The 17,462-nt window shown below is 40.2% G+C and overlaps 2 protein-coding genes across 8 annotated transcripts in view; both read right to left on the reverse strand.

Moving 5' to 3' along the window:
• CATSPER3 (cation channel sperm associated 3) overlaps positions 1–1,581 on the reverse strand; it is a 30,761-nt gene extending 29,180 nt beyond the window's left edge. For 2 of the 4 annotated variants that reach the window (XM_032336680.1, XM_032336678.1), the window contains exon 1: positions 1,012–1,099. Coding sequence is in view for 2 of the 4 variants with exons in the window: in XM_032336677.1 (XP_032192568.1) it covers positions 1,073–1,173 (101 nt within the window). In the remaining 2 variants the exon portion in view is untranslated. Of the gene's footprint in view, positions 1–1,011 lie in introns of all 4 variants that reach the window. The other 2 variants (XM_032336677.1, XM_032336679.1) reach the window with 2 other exon arrangements.
• A 6,057-nt stretch (positions 1,582–7,638) lies between these two features.
• The window catches only part of PCBD2 (pterin-4 alpha-carbinolamine dehydratase 2), a 51,142-nt gene continuing 41,318 nt past the window's right edge, over positions 7,639–17,462 (reverse strand). For all 4 annotated transcript variants that reach the window (XM_032336686.1, XM_032336690.1, XM_032336689.1 and 1 more), the window contains 2 exons: positions 9,115–9,195; positions 7,639–7,890 (listed from right to left, as the gene is read on the reverse strand). In XM_032336686.1, the coding sequence (XP_032192577.1) occupies positions 7,795–7,890; positions 9,115–9,195 (177 nt within the window). In that variant the 3' untranslated portion in view covers positions 7,639–7,794. The remainder of the gene's footprint in view (positions 7,891–9,114; positions 9,196–17,462) is intronic.

Genomic DNA, 17,462 nt, shown 5'->3' on the forward strand with positions numbered 1-17,462 from the left:
ACCAGCTAGCAAAAAACAAAAACAAAATAAGAAACCAAATTCTCTACTCAGTATTATTTCAACTGTGCAAGAACAGGTGAAAAAAACTGAGCAGGACACCGGCCAAATGCTGACAGTGTCTGCCTATGATGGCAAGCTTACAGTAAATCTTTTCCTTGGTTATTATATTTATCTATGCTTTTCAATTTTTCTCAAAAAGTATGTATTTTTCCCCACTATATGTAACAAATGGACACACTCCTCCTAACAGTAAATAAATACAGAATGCATATACTTTCATAATCTAAAAAACAAGATGTATAGTTTTCATCATCTGTTTTGAGATGAGGTCAATTACCTTCAAATTTTCTTTTTTTTTTTTTTAATTTATTTATTTGACAGAAAGAGAGAGATCGCAAGTAGGCAGAGAGGCAGGCAGAGAGAGAGAGGGGCATGCAGGATCCTTGCTGAGCAGAGAGCCCGATGTGGGGCTCAATCCCACTACCCTGAGATCATGACCTGAGCCGAAGGCAGAGGCTTTAACCCACTGAGCCACCCAGGCGCCCTTCCTTCAAATTTTCTAACACATGGGGTGCCTGGGTGGCTCAGTGGGTTGAGCCACTGCCTTTGGCTCAGGTCCTGATCTCAGGGTCCTGGGATCGAGTCCCGCATCGGGCTCTCTGCTCAGCAGGGAGCCTGCTTCCCTTCCTTTCTCTCTGCCTGCCTCTCCGTCTACTTGTGATTTCTCTCTGTCAAATAAATAAATAAAAATCTTTAAAAAAAAAATTAAAAAAAAAAAAAAATTTTCTAACACAGTAGCTAATAAAAGCAAAGTAATAAGGACAAAAAGATAAAAGGATTAAATAATCAAATTCAGTGTATGGGTCAAGTAAGACCGTGACCGAACAATGACTTAACTAACCAGTCACGATATTAAAGCCAAAGACGCAAACTGTTTGGCTGAGCCTTCACCAACCTCCCCAGTGAGAGCACAGGGGTGAGTGTACCCAGAAGCTAAGAGTATACTGGCACCTTGTTCCCAAGCTGCCATCTGCTCATTTCTTAACAAGCAATAGAAATAAAGAATATTTACTGAAATTTCCTGAATCTCGCACAGAACTCTGCTGAAGAATTATCCAACAGCCAGCTCGAAATGACTCTTGTATCATTCTGGTAATGAAACTGTTGAGACATTATCCAAATTCCCAATCTTTATTCCTTGCTCTGATCATCCAAACAGAAAATCTCTGTTTAGGGATTTCCTTGGCATCTAGATTCCAAGAGGCCACAGACCAGGGCCCACAAAAGGAACTCACGCTTTATGACATCATTCTTGGGTATTATAGTGCGTTACTAGCCTGCAGGTCCCCAGAGTCAAATACTTCCTGTGCTGAGATCCTGTCTTCCCAGGGAGACTATGCACCTCAGATCAGCAAAAGGGATACAAGTACACAGGAACTGTGAAGCTCCAAGCTGAATCTGGGAGATACCAGAGCTAGAGCAGAAAAAAGTAATTTCTCTCTCAAGAAGAATCCACATATGGGGGACACCTGGGTGGCTCAGTTGGTTAGGCGTGTGCCTTTGGCTCAGGTCATGATCTCTGGGTCCTGGGATCGAGCCCCGCATCGGGCTTCCTGCTCAGCCCCTCAGGAGTCTGCTTCTCTCTCTGTCTCTCCCTCTGCCCCTCCCCACTGCTCATTCTCTCCCTCTCTCAAATAACAAATAAAATCTTTAAAAAAAAAAAAAAAAGTACCCACAAAATCCCTTAATAATGTGTTCAGACTAAGTTAAGCATCATATAAGAGGAAAAAGCAAAGTATTCTGAGGTTCTAAGAGCCAAGAGCATACATTGGGGCACAGGACCAGAAACATCAGGATAGACAGAAAAGATGTTGATGGGTTTGGGGCTAGAACACAAGAAAAAGGAGGAAAAGAGAAGGTCATCCACTCCCAGCCCTACCTTATAGGAAGCCTGTAATGTGTATGTATGACCCTCCTGAACAGAGCATAGGAGATGAGCCTGTGGGGCCAAGATATTTTAAGTACAAGAGCCATAGGGTTTTTGCTCTGTTCAATTCTTGGGATTAACTTATTCTCCTTGCTTTCCTTCTTCTAATCCCTTTGGCTTCCAAGGCAAATCTAGACAGAGGGATCTGGGTAGCCCTCCATTATATTAAACCTTTAGTGGCTAAACTAGTCACATTCCTGGAAACATAAATTCTTGAGCTCTAAGAAAAGCAAGTAACCACCAAAATAGCTCTGTAGTCTCAGGCATTCTAGAACAAGTGTATGTTACTATTCCTGGTAGGAAAACACTCTTGTAGGTGTTTTCTACACTAAACTAGGAAACAACATCCTATTTATTCAATTTCTGCATTTAAAATCATCAACAGTGAAGCGTTAAGAATCACTTCAACTCATAGCCCCAAGATTCAAACTTTAGCCTCATCGTCCCACTTTACATTCTGTCCCCCAGGGATCAGCTCCTCCTGTACCTCTTACTGCCTCCTTTGGTCATATGGGCCCTAATGCCTTCTGGGCTCATGCCCCAACATCCCCACAGCAGACTCCTGGAGCAGCTGCTGGGAGAAAGCCTGAATTAGTCCTTCACCTGAATCTGGTTCCACCTGCCCCAGTACATCAGTGTCTACTCAAGTTGGGGGACACAGAAGGCCCTTGGTGGGTGTATGCTGTAGAATTATACAAGTGAATGGCACTAGAGACCCTCATGCTCGCTGAGCATGGTGAGAGTCCATCTCCAGGAACCCCAATGGTCTACTTCCATGCCTTCCCTCATGGAGCATCAAAGCACTCTTTGGGGGAGAAATAGGAGATTAAGGATGTAAAGAATTCTTTCACGATGCTTGGAGGGATGAGGAAAGATGGCCAGCTGGAAGCAGCAGAGAGAAGTCCAGTTGTTGTTAGAATACCCCACAAGCACAGCTAAGCACAGCTGAATGTGGTTTCTGAAGTCACCGATGAACACATCAGTCTGGGAATGGAACTCCAGCTGTGATTACAATCAGATGTGACAAGCTTCTCCAGGACTTACTGAAATCATCCATCTTTTCTCACAGATAAGTGGACACAACAGGCACCCTGTGATACGAAGCCAAAGGGGGCACCTCCTCTGCCCTTTCAGCAGCAAATCACACTGTGCTCACCGTGGGTGTCACCAGCGCAGCCCAGCTGCACACAGAGGGGGACATCAGCAGTCAGCCGGCATGGCAGCTTGGTGACTCAAGTCTTCGGCTAAGAGTCATGTCTTTACTTGTCCCAAGAACCGGCACTAGAACAGAAACCTCACATATTATAGCCAAACCCTCATATAGCTCTTGGTATTTTGCAGGAAATTCCACAAAATTGAAAGTCCCAAAGTTCAACTGGTCTATTTTTGAACACTGGATGAGAGAGCATAGAGACCGCTGTGTACTTCCACCAGTCCTGCAGGACAGTAATGGGAGTCAGTTTGGGTTCAAACACAATATACATGCTACTGCTTTCTGTCTAGAGCAAAAACATCAAGAACCATGCTTATTCTGTTTATCCAAAGATTTCCTTACTCCTATCAATGCCAAAAAGTAACCACTACTTTTACAACGTTAACTTCAATCTAGAAAAGGGAACTGTCAAACATGCCGGCAAGCTGGTTTGCTACTCAGGAAGGTCTTCCAAGGGGTCATAGTTCATGTCTATGGAACTCCTCTCTCCTCCAGAGTTTCTTTAGAAAGAAAAGAAAGGGAAACCAAAGCTTACTGCATCAGAAAAACCACTGCTGTCGCACAAAGATTTAGAATAGAAAGGAACCTGGGAGCCTCCAACTTTGACAGTGTCTTTTGAGGCTGAAATGTCAGTTACTTGAACAGAGTCTGGAAGTTCATTCTGTTGGAATTTACCCCGGTTAGTACTCCCACAGCCTTCTACTGCAGGGGCTCTGGTGGTCTACAGTCAGGTCTGTGAGTTCCAGCAGATGCAACAACCCTTAACAAAGACCTTATGTCAAACCCTCATGTAGTTGCTAATTAGTAAATGCATTCTCGGGTCTTCAGCACTGCAATTACAAGCCAAATCCTGCTCTCTCTGCTGTACTAATATGTGGTGTATGTCCCAGTCAACAAGCTGAGCCCCTCATGCTTACATTCAAAATAAGGGGAAAGGTTTCAGGGTACAGTGAAACAAGCTCAGTGACACCAAAGGGAACAAACAAGTCTGGAAGGTGGGATATTCTACAGGACACCTGATCCCGTTTTTACAGTAAGTCAATGACATGGGGGACAGGGAGGAAGAAAGGGGAACTTGCTCACTCTAGATTGAACAAAAAGACTAGACGTGATGGGTGGACTTCATGTGGATCCTGATTAGAACAAAAATACTGTCCAGATGCATTCCTGACCTTCAAGAAAATGATTTTGTCTGGGTGTTAGATGATACCAAGGAATCATGGTTGATTTTGTTACAAGGTGAAATAATGGCATTATGGTTTATACAAGAAAATGACCATATTTTCTAAAGATATTTACTGAGGGATGTAAGGACATGCTATCTAGGATTTTAAATGTTAAAGCTATTTTGCCTCTTTTAAATGCTTTAGCAAAGAAAAGAGAAATGGAGACTTATGTGAAGTAACTGATGTAAAATCTTGATAATTGTTAAATCTGAGTACATAATGGTTTAATGTACTATTCACTTTATTTTTAAATATGTTTAAGTTTGTTCGTGTTTAGAAATTCATGTGAGGGGGTCCTGGGTGACTCAGCTGGTTAACTGGCTACCTTCGGCTCCGGTCATGATCTCAGGGTCCTGCAATCAAGTTCCAAGTCAGGTTCCCTGCTCAGCACAGAGCCTGCTTCTACCACTCCCTCTGCCCCTCCCCACAGCTCATGCTCGCTCTCTCTCAAAAAAAGAAAATCTTTACAAAAATAAAATAATAGAGACACCTGGGTGGCTCAGTTGGTTAAGCAGCTGCCTTCGGCTCAGGTCATGATCCCAGCGTCATATGATCAAGTCCCACATCGGGCTCCATGCTCAGCAGGGAGCCTGCTTCTCCCTCTGCCTCTGCCTCTGCCTGCCACTCTGTCTGCCTGTGCTCCCTCTCTCTCTCTGACAAATAAATAAATAAAATCTTTTAAAATAATAATAAAAAAATAAAAATTCATGTGAAAAAATTAAAGCACTGAACTAAAAATCTCTGGTAAATAAAATGTATAAAAGTCCCCAAATCTATAATATAGAAAAGAGTTTATAAAAACAAGGCAGGGCACCTGGCTGGCTCTGTTGGAAGAACATATGACTCTTGATCTCAGGGTTTTGAGTTTGAGCCCCAAGTTGGGTGCAGAAATTACTTAAAAAATAAAATCTTAGGGACGCCTGGGTGGCTCAGTTGGTTAATTAAGCAGCTGCCTTTGGCTCAGGTCATGATCCCAGAGTCCTGGGATCGAGTCCCACATCGGCTCCTTGCTCAGCAGGGAGCCTGCTTCTCCCTCTGCCTGTGCCGGCCATTCTGTCTGCCTGTGCTAGCTCTTTCTCCCCCCCTCTCTCTCTCTCTGATAAATAAAATCTTTTAAAAAAATAAAAAATAAAATCTTAAAAAAAAAAAAAAGTTTTGCTTTTTCCTCTAAACAAATTTCTAAGAAGCACCAATGATGCATCTCCTGGCAGTCACAGAAACTGGGCGGCTCTTGTCCCTCTTCATATGGAGGGTGTACTCCATATCCACAGGGCAAACTGAGAGGACCTGTCTCTCCCCAGCCAACAGACCCAGCCAAGAACTGGCTTTGGAGAGCTCAGACTCCCTGTCCCATTTCCATATGGTTTCTCTGACTGGGGCCCCAGTTGGGTAGGGAGGGGAATGTTTGCTTGTTTTAACATATGGATTTTTCTGGTCTCTGAAACAAGGTGAGTTACACAGAGATGATCTCTGTTAAATCCTGGTACCATAATGCTTCAAGAGATTAACACACCTTCTTTGGACAAATATATATATATTATATATGTATTTATTCTTTAAATTTATATTCTAATCTTATTACTAAGTACATTCCATGGGGTGCCTGGATGGCTTAGGTGGCTAAGCATTTGCCTTTGGTTCGGGTCATGATCTCAGGGTTCTGGGATCCAGCCCTGCGTCGGGCGCCCCGCGGGGCAGGGAGTCTGCCTCTCCCTCTGCCCCTCCCCCAGCTCATGCTTTTCCTCTCTCTCAAATAAATTAAGTAAAATATTTCAAAAATTAAATTAAGTTTTAAAAAAGATTAGTACAATCCTGGGGCACCTGGGTGACTCAGTCGGCAGAGTGTCTGACTCTTGGTTCTGGCTCAGGTCATGATCTCATGGTCATGAAATCAAGCCCCACAACAGGCTCCGTACTCAGTGCAGAGTCTGCTTCAGATTCTGTCTCCCTCTCCTTCTCTCTCTCTAAAACAAATAAATAAAATCTTTAAAAATAATAAGTACATTCTTGAGTTTCTTCAAAGAAACACTGGCATTTTAATTTTTAAGTAACAGATTACTTTACATTCCATTTTACTCCTATCAGTGACACACAGAATATAAATAGAGCTCATCACAGGATAAAAACTCAGTAACTTCTTCTTTTTTTTTTTTTTACTTTTTTATTCATTTATTTGACAGAGACGAGAAATCACAAGTAGGCAGAAGTAGGCAGAGAGCCTGCCTGCCTCTCTGCCTACTTGTGATCTCTCTCTGTCAAATAAATAAATAAAATCTTAAAAAAAAAAAAAAAAAGAAGAAGTAGGCAGAGAGAGAGGGGAAAGCAGGCTGCCCGCAGAGCAGAGAGCCCAATGTGGGGCTCGATCCCAGGATCCTGGGATCATGACCTGAGCCGAAGGCAGAGGCTTAACCCACTGAGCCACCCAGGCACCCTGAAAACTCAGGAGCTTCTAACTTAGTGGCCATGTAGACCCTCAGTTCAGGAGTTACAAACTGCATAAGATTTTTTAAAATGACCCTTAGGAAAAAAAAGAAAAAAATGACCCTTAGGGCACCTGGGTGGCTCAGTTGGGCGACTGCCTTTTGCTTGGGTAATGATTCCAGGGTCCTGGGATTGAGTCCCATATCAGGCTCCCACTGCTCTGTGGAGAGCCTGCTTCTCCCTCTTCTTCTGCCTGCTACTTCCCATATTGTGCTCTCTCTCTGTCAAATAAATAAATACAATCTTAAAAAAAAAAAAATGACCCTTAGTTCCTCCTAATGCAGAGAATCAAATAATGATCTGACAAGTTGGTCACTGTGATGGTGAATCCTTATATTGCCCCAGAGGCCACTGTTTTCTCCTTCAACTCCCTCTCTGAAAAAGATAAAACAAGATAGCTTACCCATTTTCTGTGACTTTTGTAATCTAACTACTTAAAAAGCAGCTACACTCCAAATCAACTTCAGCATCGTAAGAATTGTTATAGCTGTGTTAAAACCCTTTACCTACAGAGTTCACCATTCTTCTACTTTCTAATTATTCTCCAACACAATGTATTGGTAAAGTCACCATCATCACTTGAATTTCTGGGTTATAAAATGTGTGCATACTCCCCCATCCCAATTTCTGGGCTTTAAGAATGCTATTTCTCCCGCTGAGTATTACTAATGTAATTCCCTGAGTTGGTTTACCTTATATATATGATTAGAAATAATGAGAAATCCTCAGGCTCAAATTTAAATCATTTTGTAATTAAGAACTGATTGTACAAAACATTGTTCAAAAGGTGAGCTTAAACTGACAAGCGAATTTGTTCATGTGAACTTCCTTCCTCATACATGATGGCTAAGACGTGCGCCAGGTTTGACACGCATTTTAGAAAAAAATCACACAGAAGCGGCTGCTTTTTCAATAAACTTGGCCAGTTTCACATCTCTCTTGGTCAGTCCACCATAGTCGTGCGACGTTAGGGTTATCTGCACCTAAGAAACACAGAAGCAGCTGCAATTCATGGTTCTCGTCTTGGGTGGTTCAGAAATCAATCTATTCTTCAACATTCACATCTGACAACTGGGGAGATTAAATGATTTACAAAATACTATGTTATGAATAAGCACAGCATTTCTAAAACCTAATGAACTCCAGGTACACAATCTGCTTCAGGCTGGGCCCAGCACCTGCCCAGGGACAAAAAGGTCCTCTCATGTGAAGGACAATTCAGCGGCCTGAATCTGAAATCTTGTCTCTCAAAAAAAAAAAAAAAAGAAAGAGAGAGAGGCTAAGGTTTCATTTTAACTCCCATTACTTTAATTACATGACTATTTCCAGGCCACTGAAAAAGACCAAGCTATCAAATGTAGTATCTTAGCAACTACATTCAGAAAAGCCCATTTCTAAATTAGGGAAGTGGGTCGGAGGTGGGGTGGAGGAAAACACTGTGGCTTCTTGAAAAATCAATTAAAAAGCACAAGCAAAATTATGGACAAAGAGAGGCAAGTAGGAAGGAAAAGTTTATCATGGTACCTGCATATTCTGAACTATTCCAATAAATCACAAGTACATCAGGGAATGTTCTCTTTTTCAAAGAGACTTTTTAAAGAGAAAACAGAACCACACAGAAATCTAGATGACAAGATTATTTCAAATGGCATATGACCATAAAGGCAAGGACATTTGGGGTGGGGGTGGGGGAGACCATGATTTTTCTTACTGAGCCCCCTTAAAAACTGCTTAAAATTTTTTTAGCCTGCTCTTTGTCCTAAGAAGGCCAGTTCCTACTTAGAATGTAGAATTTAATAAACAGTTGTTTTTAAAGCACAGTTCTTGAGCATAATTATTTCAGTAAGGTAAATAAGGCCGTATCTCTCTTATTTGCTACCATAACTTTCAAAAATTTATCTTAGAAGGGTTTAACGTGTATCTACATTTTAATTCAGGAGCCTCACTTGGCCCAAATGGCTCATATTAGTTCCAGTAGACGACAAGCATGAAAATAAAGAGTTTGGTCACTGATGTCTTGAGCAGATTGGAAAATTTGTTACTAATTTGCAATCATACCCAGGGATCCTTGAGAAAGAGTAAGAGATGCTTTCCTAAGCACTACTGATCACACTTGACACATGGCTGCTCTATGAGGATAACAAGGAAGAACAAAGTTTCTCAAACTCCATAGCTCAGGTGATCCCCAAATAAGGCAATTTAGTTACCTTGTTGTACACATTGAACCATTCCGGGTGATGATTCATCTTCTCGGCTTGCAGGGCGACTCGGGACATGAAGCCAAATGCCTGCACGAGACAAAGCTGAAAGTGATTAGTGGCACTGCCTTCTACTCTGGACCTGCGAGCAAGAGAGAGAGACCAGAACAATCCAGCCAGATAAAGACAAGGCTCAGATCCTTAGGGAAACCTGGAGAAATCCAATAGGAAGGGGACTGATCTCCACAGAGCTGGGGTAACGGTGTAGCAGGACCGTGACCTGCTGCTCAATGGTGAAAAACAATCAGGCTCAAATAAACAAACCAGGAAATTGGTCTCACCCAGTGACCTGTCTGGACTATTTAATTGTCCTCAGGACAAGACTTGCCAAAATAGCACAGGAATAATTTCCCTTCAACCAAGTGCCCTGGATCTCACTACCTGGCCCCAAATCTTTTTTTTTTTTTTACAGATTTTATTTATTTATTTGACAGAGAGAGATTACAAGTAGGCAGATAGGCAGGCAGAGAGAGAGAGGAGGAAGCAGGCTCCCTGCTGAGCAGAGAGCCCGATGCAGGACTCGATCCCAGGACCCTGGGATCATGACCTGAGCTGAAGGCAGCGGCTTAACCCACTGAGCCACCCAGGTGCCCCCAACCTGGCCCCACATCTTAGGGGCTACTTTTCATGTATCCCCACTCCCTTTGTGTTTGGTTGCTGGGTTGCTAACTAACGCATCAATCCCAAGACCATGGAAAAAAAATCTTACTGAACAACATCTCCCATCCCAGCTCCCAGACAGGACAGGAGGGGATAAGAGACTTTTTTTTTTTTTTACATCTAGAGTCAAACAGGGAAGTCTGCCTTGCCTGCTCGGGGTCTCCTTGCTATTGTCCCCATGCCCTGTGGAACAGGAAGCCTTCGCTCCTCCCCGAGCAGAGAATGGAGGACTCAGGCACACACCTAACTGTGGACCTGTAGGGCTCTATCTTCATTCCACAGAGAAAGTACAAACCTAATTTTGCTAATCAGAAGGCAAACTTGTCCTGAGAGTATGAAAAGCTTTTTCTCTTTTGCTTGCTTTCCAATTTTTATGAAGGTAATTGCAAACAATAGGAGAGTCTGTCTCTACTGTGTCCAAAAGGCAGAAATACTTGGTGAGACTCTAAGGTAATGGTACAGTAACTACAAATTTACAGTGGAATTCACAGGGCAGTAACCACTGTAGCCACATAAATAAATATTTAACTTCACAACCCCTATCCAGAAAAGCTGGAGTGATGGTAGTTGAACTGTTTTCTGAATCACCAAATTGACATTAGAGCACATTTCCAAGTTAAGAATGAGAGGTATGGAAGACGCCATTTTAAACCATTCTATGTTATTCATAATGGTTCTTATGTCAGAATAATTTTATTTAGGAAAAAGACTCTCATTTTGGTCTTTAATTAAAGGCATAAAGGTTTTTCCCTGTCAGGATAAGGAAGAACATTCAAGCAAAATCCATGTATGGAATTATCAGTGGAAAACAATATTCACCCCCCTTCCTCTTCTCATCTCATATTCTGATCTCTAGATTGTGTCAAATGTGAAAGTCTTTTAATTATTCAGAGTTAACCTGCATTAAACTATGTATAATGAGAATTTTTTAGTCTATTTGCCTCTAGTGCCTTATTCTTGTTTAGCTTTAAGACTTCCAAAAAAGTTAACCACAATCTCTGAGAAAGGGTAATAGAGTCATTAAGGGCATAGGCTTTTGAGCCAGGAAGGCCTGAATTCAAATTCCCATGCTACAGCCTGTCGTGTGAGCCTCAGTTCTCTGTTCACTAAACTGAAGATAATAATAAAAAGCTCATGCATTCATCCTAATAAAAAATGAGATGGGGATATAAAAGCTCTTAGCATAGCACTTGGCCCGGAGTAAGAGACCAGTAGTGGCAGATACTGCTACTATATGCTGCTCTGGCAAGGCTGCACAAGGTATATGCATCACACACATTGTCACAAAATGTAACGATAGGTGAAAAGCCCTCCCATAGCCTTAAGATTCTAAGACTCCAGTTGCTGTCTCCCAGAAGAATGGTGCTTTCCTATCCCACATGCCATAAATATTCAAACCCACACACCAGACAGAGATCACACACTACAAGGTAACACCCTGATGCACGCTGCCTGGGGAAAACACCTTAATGACAAGATATTAGGTGGGCAAAGTCAGTCATTACCCAAGTTCTGTGGTCACAATTTGTTTGAACTATGCAATCCTAAAGGTCAAAGTAAGGCTTGGCATCCCTTACTATTTCTCAAGAACCAAGTGGATCAAGGGGATGATTTGAACAGAGTCAGAAGTGTTCCTCAAAGCTTTGATTACCAGCATGCTATCAGCACGTTAGCAAAATCTACTCTATCACAGATAGGGCTTAAAAGAGAACACTCCTGAGCCTGGGTGGCTCAGGCACTTAAGCATCCAACGCTTGATCTCAACTCAGGTCTCAATCTCTCGGTGCTGAGTTTGAGCCCTACAAATGGGCTCCACACTCAGCGTGGAGCCTACTTAGAGAGAGAGAGAAAACAGCCACATCCGAAGAGTTACACTGATCAAAGAAAAACCCTGGGCGCCTGGGTGGCTCGGTCCGTTAAGCACCTGCCTTTGGCTCAGGTCATGATCCGAGGGTCCTGGGAATGAGACCCACATCGGCTCCCTGCTCAGTGGGGAGCCTGCCTCTCCTCTTCCTCTGCCTCCCACTCTAATAAATAAAATATTATTAGCTCTCTCTCTAATAAATAAAATAAAATAAAATAGCCTTCTACCATATCTACATAAAATGTAAAAAGAAAAAAAAAGATACTTTCAAAGATCCTCCAAACTTATGTATTCCTCAGCTTTACATATTTCCCTTCAACTGTCATCTACACTTGCATTTAACAAAATATCATAAGCCTAATAAACCACTTACACAGGATCTACTCCTAATTCTCCCCAAGGGAAAGAACACTTGCTCCTGCTCTGGACACAGGGAGAAAATTTCATAATCCTTCTTCCATATAACAGAACTAAATAGTCCCAAAAATATTCATTTTTAAATCCACAAATTAAAAACATTCACAACAAAACACATTCAAATTAAAGTATAAGTATTTCTGCAAGGAACTGAAATGAGAGGATAGGAGAGGGAAAAAAGCAAAACCTCAACAGGGAATTTTGATTATCTGACATTAATAAAGAAAGAATATTACTTAACAGCAAAACTGGCAGATAGTGAAAAGCATCTGTCCCTTCTTTCCAAGATTTCTTTTTTACAGCCCTAGCTACTTGTTCTCAGGAAGCCAGTTGGAACCTACAGGCCTTAAGCTAGCTAAGACTCCAGGCTTTCTAAAACCATGTCATCAATGAAAACTGCAAAGAGCCTGAGGCAGAATACACACCACTAACAATCCAGCAAGAAGCTGAGGGGCCAGGACTAATAGACAAAATGAAGCAGAAGTCAGCAAGAGTTTATAAGAATTAGAAAATAAGTAGAGAACACAAAGTACATCTAATATACATGTAACTTTAGTGAATAAGAGAACAAACACAGAAAGAAATGAGATACATAATTCAAAAATTTTTTCTAGAAATAAAATATTTCAATCTATAGATTGGAAGAATTCAACCATTTCTAGACATCCTAGTGAAGTTAGGGAATTTGAAGATTAAAAAATCCTTATGGCATTTAGTCAAAAAAATCAATTCACCTACAAGGAATGAAAATAATGTGGCTGACTTCAAACTTCCACATACCAGCACTGAACAAAAGAAGTCAGAGAAACAGTGCCTATAAAGACTTTAGGAAATCAAAGTGCAAAGAATTTTATACCCAGCTAAACTGTTTTCAAAACTACTACAAGAGACATAATTTTTAAAAGACATTAATTCAGGAAATAATTCCCCTTCATCCCTTCTAAGGAAACTTTTTTTTTTCCCCCCAAAGATTTTATTTATTTATTTGACAGACAAGAGATCTCAAGTAGGCAGAGGCAGGCGGTGGAGGGGGGGGAGCGGAAGCAGACTCCCCACCCAGTAGAGAGCCCGATGCAGGGCTCCATCCCAGGACCCATCATGACCTGAGCTGAAGGCAGAGGTTTTAATGTACTGAGCCACTGAGGCACCCCAAGGAAACTTTTACTAAAGGATGAAATACAGGTAACTACAGATGGATGGAGCAACAATATAAAAGTTATCAGCAGTGAACAATTCACTCAGGTCTAGGATTATACTTAAAACAATGTGGGGATTGTAGTCACTGAATAGAATGCAAATGTTATAAACTATTAAAAGATGTGGGGAAAAAAAAGAGAAGAAATGGGGATGGTAGATGAAAGTTTAAAAAGCCTGAAAGCTAGAAGATCCAAAGCATATTTCAAGGTGTAAAACTAAGCACTAGAACTAAAAATATAGTAACAAAACTGCATGGTGAAGGGAAAGTAAGAGAAAGTATGAGTTTAATTTTGACACTGCTTAGTGGGGAGACCACTATCTAAAGAAATGTTATCTAAAGAAACAAGATTAAGTTTACCTTGTAGAATTATAGGTATAACAGCATCCCCAAAATTCACAATTAGGTCAAAGAAAGCACAATTAAAATGAAGCAAACAAAGCACAGCCAGGGCACCTGGATGGCTCAGTAGGTTAAGCATCTGCCTTCAGCACAGATCATGATCCCAGGATCCTGGAATCCAGTCCCACATCGGGCTCTGTGCTCAGCAGGGAGTCTGCCTCTCCCTCTACTCCTCCGCCTCCCACTGCTCATGTTCTCTCTCTCACTCTCTTGCTAAGTAAATAAATTTTTTAAATCCTAAAAAAAAAAAAAAAAAAAAAAGAATAGAAAACACAATTTCACATCACTATTTCAATTTAGGGAGGAAAAAAAAGCATATGGGTTCTGTCATGTTTTACAAGACCAAACATCTTTTCAATCAATATATGTAAAGATCCATATTCCAACTGATTAAAATAAAACTTGGGATCCCTGGCTGGCCCAGTCAGTAGAGCATGCAACTCTTGATCTCGGGCTTGTGAGTTCAAGCCCCATGTTGGGTATGGAGATTAAGCAAATAAAACTTTAAAGAGGAAAACAGAAGAAGAAGAGGTAACTTTACACGGATCACAAAGCAAAACTCAACTGCTGAAAATAGAAAGACACAGGCAAATGTAAAAAAATTTTCTTAACTTATAAAAGTATATCCACAATGAAAATTGAATAATTCTGAGTATCTATACTGCAAGTAACACAGCATCAAAATCAATGAGGCAGAAATGACAGGAAATATAAGACAAACAGGAACATTCATAGTGGAAACTTTAATTTCCATTTCTTAACCCATGGCACAGTAACCAAACAAAATCAAGAATATGGACTACTTATCATTTAAAAGGCAGATCCAACTGGGGCGCCTGGGTGACTCAGTGGGTTAAAGCCTCTGCCTTCAGCTCAGGTCATGATCCCAGGGTCCTGGGATCGAGCCCTGCATCAGGCTTTCTGCTCAGCAGGGAACCTGCTTCCCGCCCCACCCCCGCCTGCCTCTCTGCCTACTTGTGATCTCTGTCTGTCAAATAAATAAAATCTTTAAGAAAAAAAAAAAAAAAGGTAGATCCAACTATATACTTTCAACTCTAAACAATGAGACAATATCTTTTTAAATATCTACTCGACATTCACAGACACTGAACACATATTGGCCCACAAAGAAAATCTCAATTTCAAAAAGAAGAAATAGTGCTGACAACATTCTCAGTTAAAATTAAAAACAAGGGCGCCTGGGTGGCTCAGTGGGTTAAGCCGCTGCCTTCGGCTCAGGTCATGATCTCAGGGTCCTGGGATCGAGTCCCGCATCGGGCTCTTTGCTCAGCAGGGAGCCTGCTTCCCTCTCTCTCTCTCTGCCTGCCTCTCTGACTACTTGTGATTTCTCTCTGTCAAATAAATAAATAAAATCTTTAAAAAAAAAAAAAATTAAAAATAAAACAAAACAAAGCAAAAGTAGAAAAAAAAAAGTACTACCTGGAAAAGTTCTTTTTTTAAAATATTTTTAAAAAGCTTTTACTTATTTATTTGATAGAGAGAGAGAGAAATCACAAGTAGACAGAGCAGCAGGCTGAGATAGGGGGAAGCAGGCTCCCCGCCGAGAAGAGAGCCCGATGCGGAACTGGATCCCAGGACCCCAAGACCATGACCGGACCCAAAGGCAGAGGCTTAACCCACTGAGCTACCCAGGCGCCCCCCTGGAAAAGTTCCTAAATCCTTCTTTTAAAGTCTTAATTCACAGAAGAAATCAAAACCTAAACTGAATAGAAATTAATCATGTATGCAGGACATACAGGACACACATAAAGTAATAATCAGAATAAATACCCTTAAATACTTAAATTAAGAACGTGAAAGAAAATAAATAAATAAAAATAAACTTAGGGAGAACAAGAATGAATATAAATAATGAGAACAGCAGATGTAAATGAACAGGAAAGAAAAAAATGGCAGAACCAATAAATCCAAAGGTTGAAATAATTATGTAACAGAAAATTGGTTACTCCATTTAAAGACAAACAAAAGGCAGGTAGAAAAAGCACAGATAAAGAGAAAATGTGAATAGAGAAGTAACTACAGATAAAAGAAATTTCAAAACATTAAAAAAAAATTTTTAAACAAATGCAATATTTATACAAATAAATTTCAAAACATAAGTAAAATAGTTCTATAAAAATTATCCAAAAAATTTATCAAAACTGACCCCAGAAAAGAAAATCATAAACAGGAGTGACACCAAAAAGTAACAGTTCCTAGTCATTTCACAGAGAAATTCTACAAAACCTTGAAGGCAGAGTTAACTCTACACGAATTCAACTGTTCCAGAGCAGAGAAAAAGACAGACATTTTCAAATTAGTTTTATAAACTACCATAACACTATCCCCAAATTCCCTCAAAGATAGCATGTAACAATGAAAGTACAGGTTGTTTCATATTAAGTGAAATCTTAATAAACAAAACCCAACAATACACTAAAAAAGCAAAGTACCATGAGCAAATGGGATTTATTCTAAGAATGCAAGGAACGTTCAATATAAGGAATATATTGATATAACTCACATATCAATAAATCAAAAGAAAAATTATATAATGAGTTCCATAAATCCTGAAAAGATATTTGATAAATTCAATATTTCTTATTTATTAAATCTCTTATAAAATAAGAATTTATGGGCCTCTCTTTTTTGTAGTTATCAACTGTTTTCTTTATTTTTAACAAGTAAGGAGTACAAAAATTGCTTTATATTTGGAGGGTTATAAAGGAGCATGTAACCACAGCATCAAAATATATATTCCAAAATTGGCTACATGGATAATCATGACTGTTCATAAAAGCAGAAGATAGGAAGAATCCAAGTTGGACACCTCTTTAAATAGAATATATTCTCAGCCCAAAAGGTAATATTATTCTTAAAAGGAAAACACTAGACGATTCCTATTAAAGAATTTTTTTTAAAAAAAAGCCTTTTATCCAAACAATAACTAAGTAGAAAAATATCTTGGAAGAAAAGATTCCATCTAAAGTGGCTCCTAAAATTATCTAGGAGTAAATTTAGTAAGACATATATGAATTCTACAGGCAGAAGACTTTAAAACACTACGAAATAACGGGTAGTTCTTATTACTTTAAAATTTTTCTCTGTATGGCAATAAAAACCAACAAAAAAAATTAAAAGACAAACAACAAGCAGGATTTACTGTACATATTTCCTTGGCATATAAAGAACTCCCACAAATTAATAAGAAAAAGATCAACCACCAAATTTTTAAATGGCCAAAGGAGATAAAAGGTGACAAATGGGAGCAAATGGTTCTTAAACATAAAAACTGCTCAGATTCATACAAGATAAAAGAAGCACAAATAAATACTAACTTTTACATCAACTATACCTCAGGAAAACTGCACAGGGTGGGAAACTAAGTTAAACCTATCAGTTTGGTAAAGATCAAAAAGTCTGATAATATTGCAGGAGAAAAAGCACTTATACATCATTACTCTGGAAGAGAATTTGACAATATCCACCAAAATAAAAAATGTCTGTGCCAGAGGTGCCTGGGTGGCTCAGCTGGATATGCATATGCCTTTGGCTCAGGTCATGATCTCAGGGTTCTGGCATAGAGCTCTAGGTCCCTACCGGTCTGCTTCTCCCTGTGCCCCTCCCCTGGCTCTTGCTCACGCCTTCTCTTTCTCCGAAATAAACAAAATCTTTAAAAAACAACAACAACAAAAACGCCTGTGCCTTTCAGCTACATAATCTCTCTTTTAGGAATTAGTCCTGCAGGCACATTTATAC

Source organism: Mustela erminea, chromosome 3 (genome assembly GCF_009829155.1).
Source record: "Mustela erminea isolate mMusErm1 chromosome 3, mMusErm1.Pri, whole genome shotgun sequence".
Taxonomy (NCBI): domain Eukaryota; kingdom Metazoa; phylum Chordata; class Mammalia; order Carnivora; family Mustelidae; genus Mustela; species Mustela erminea.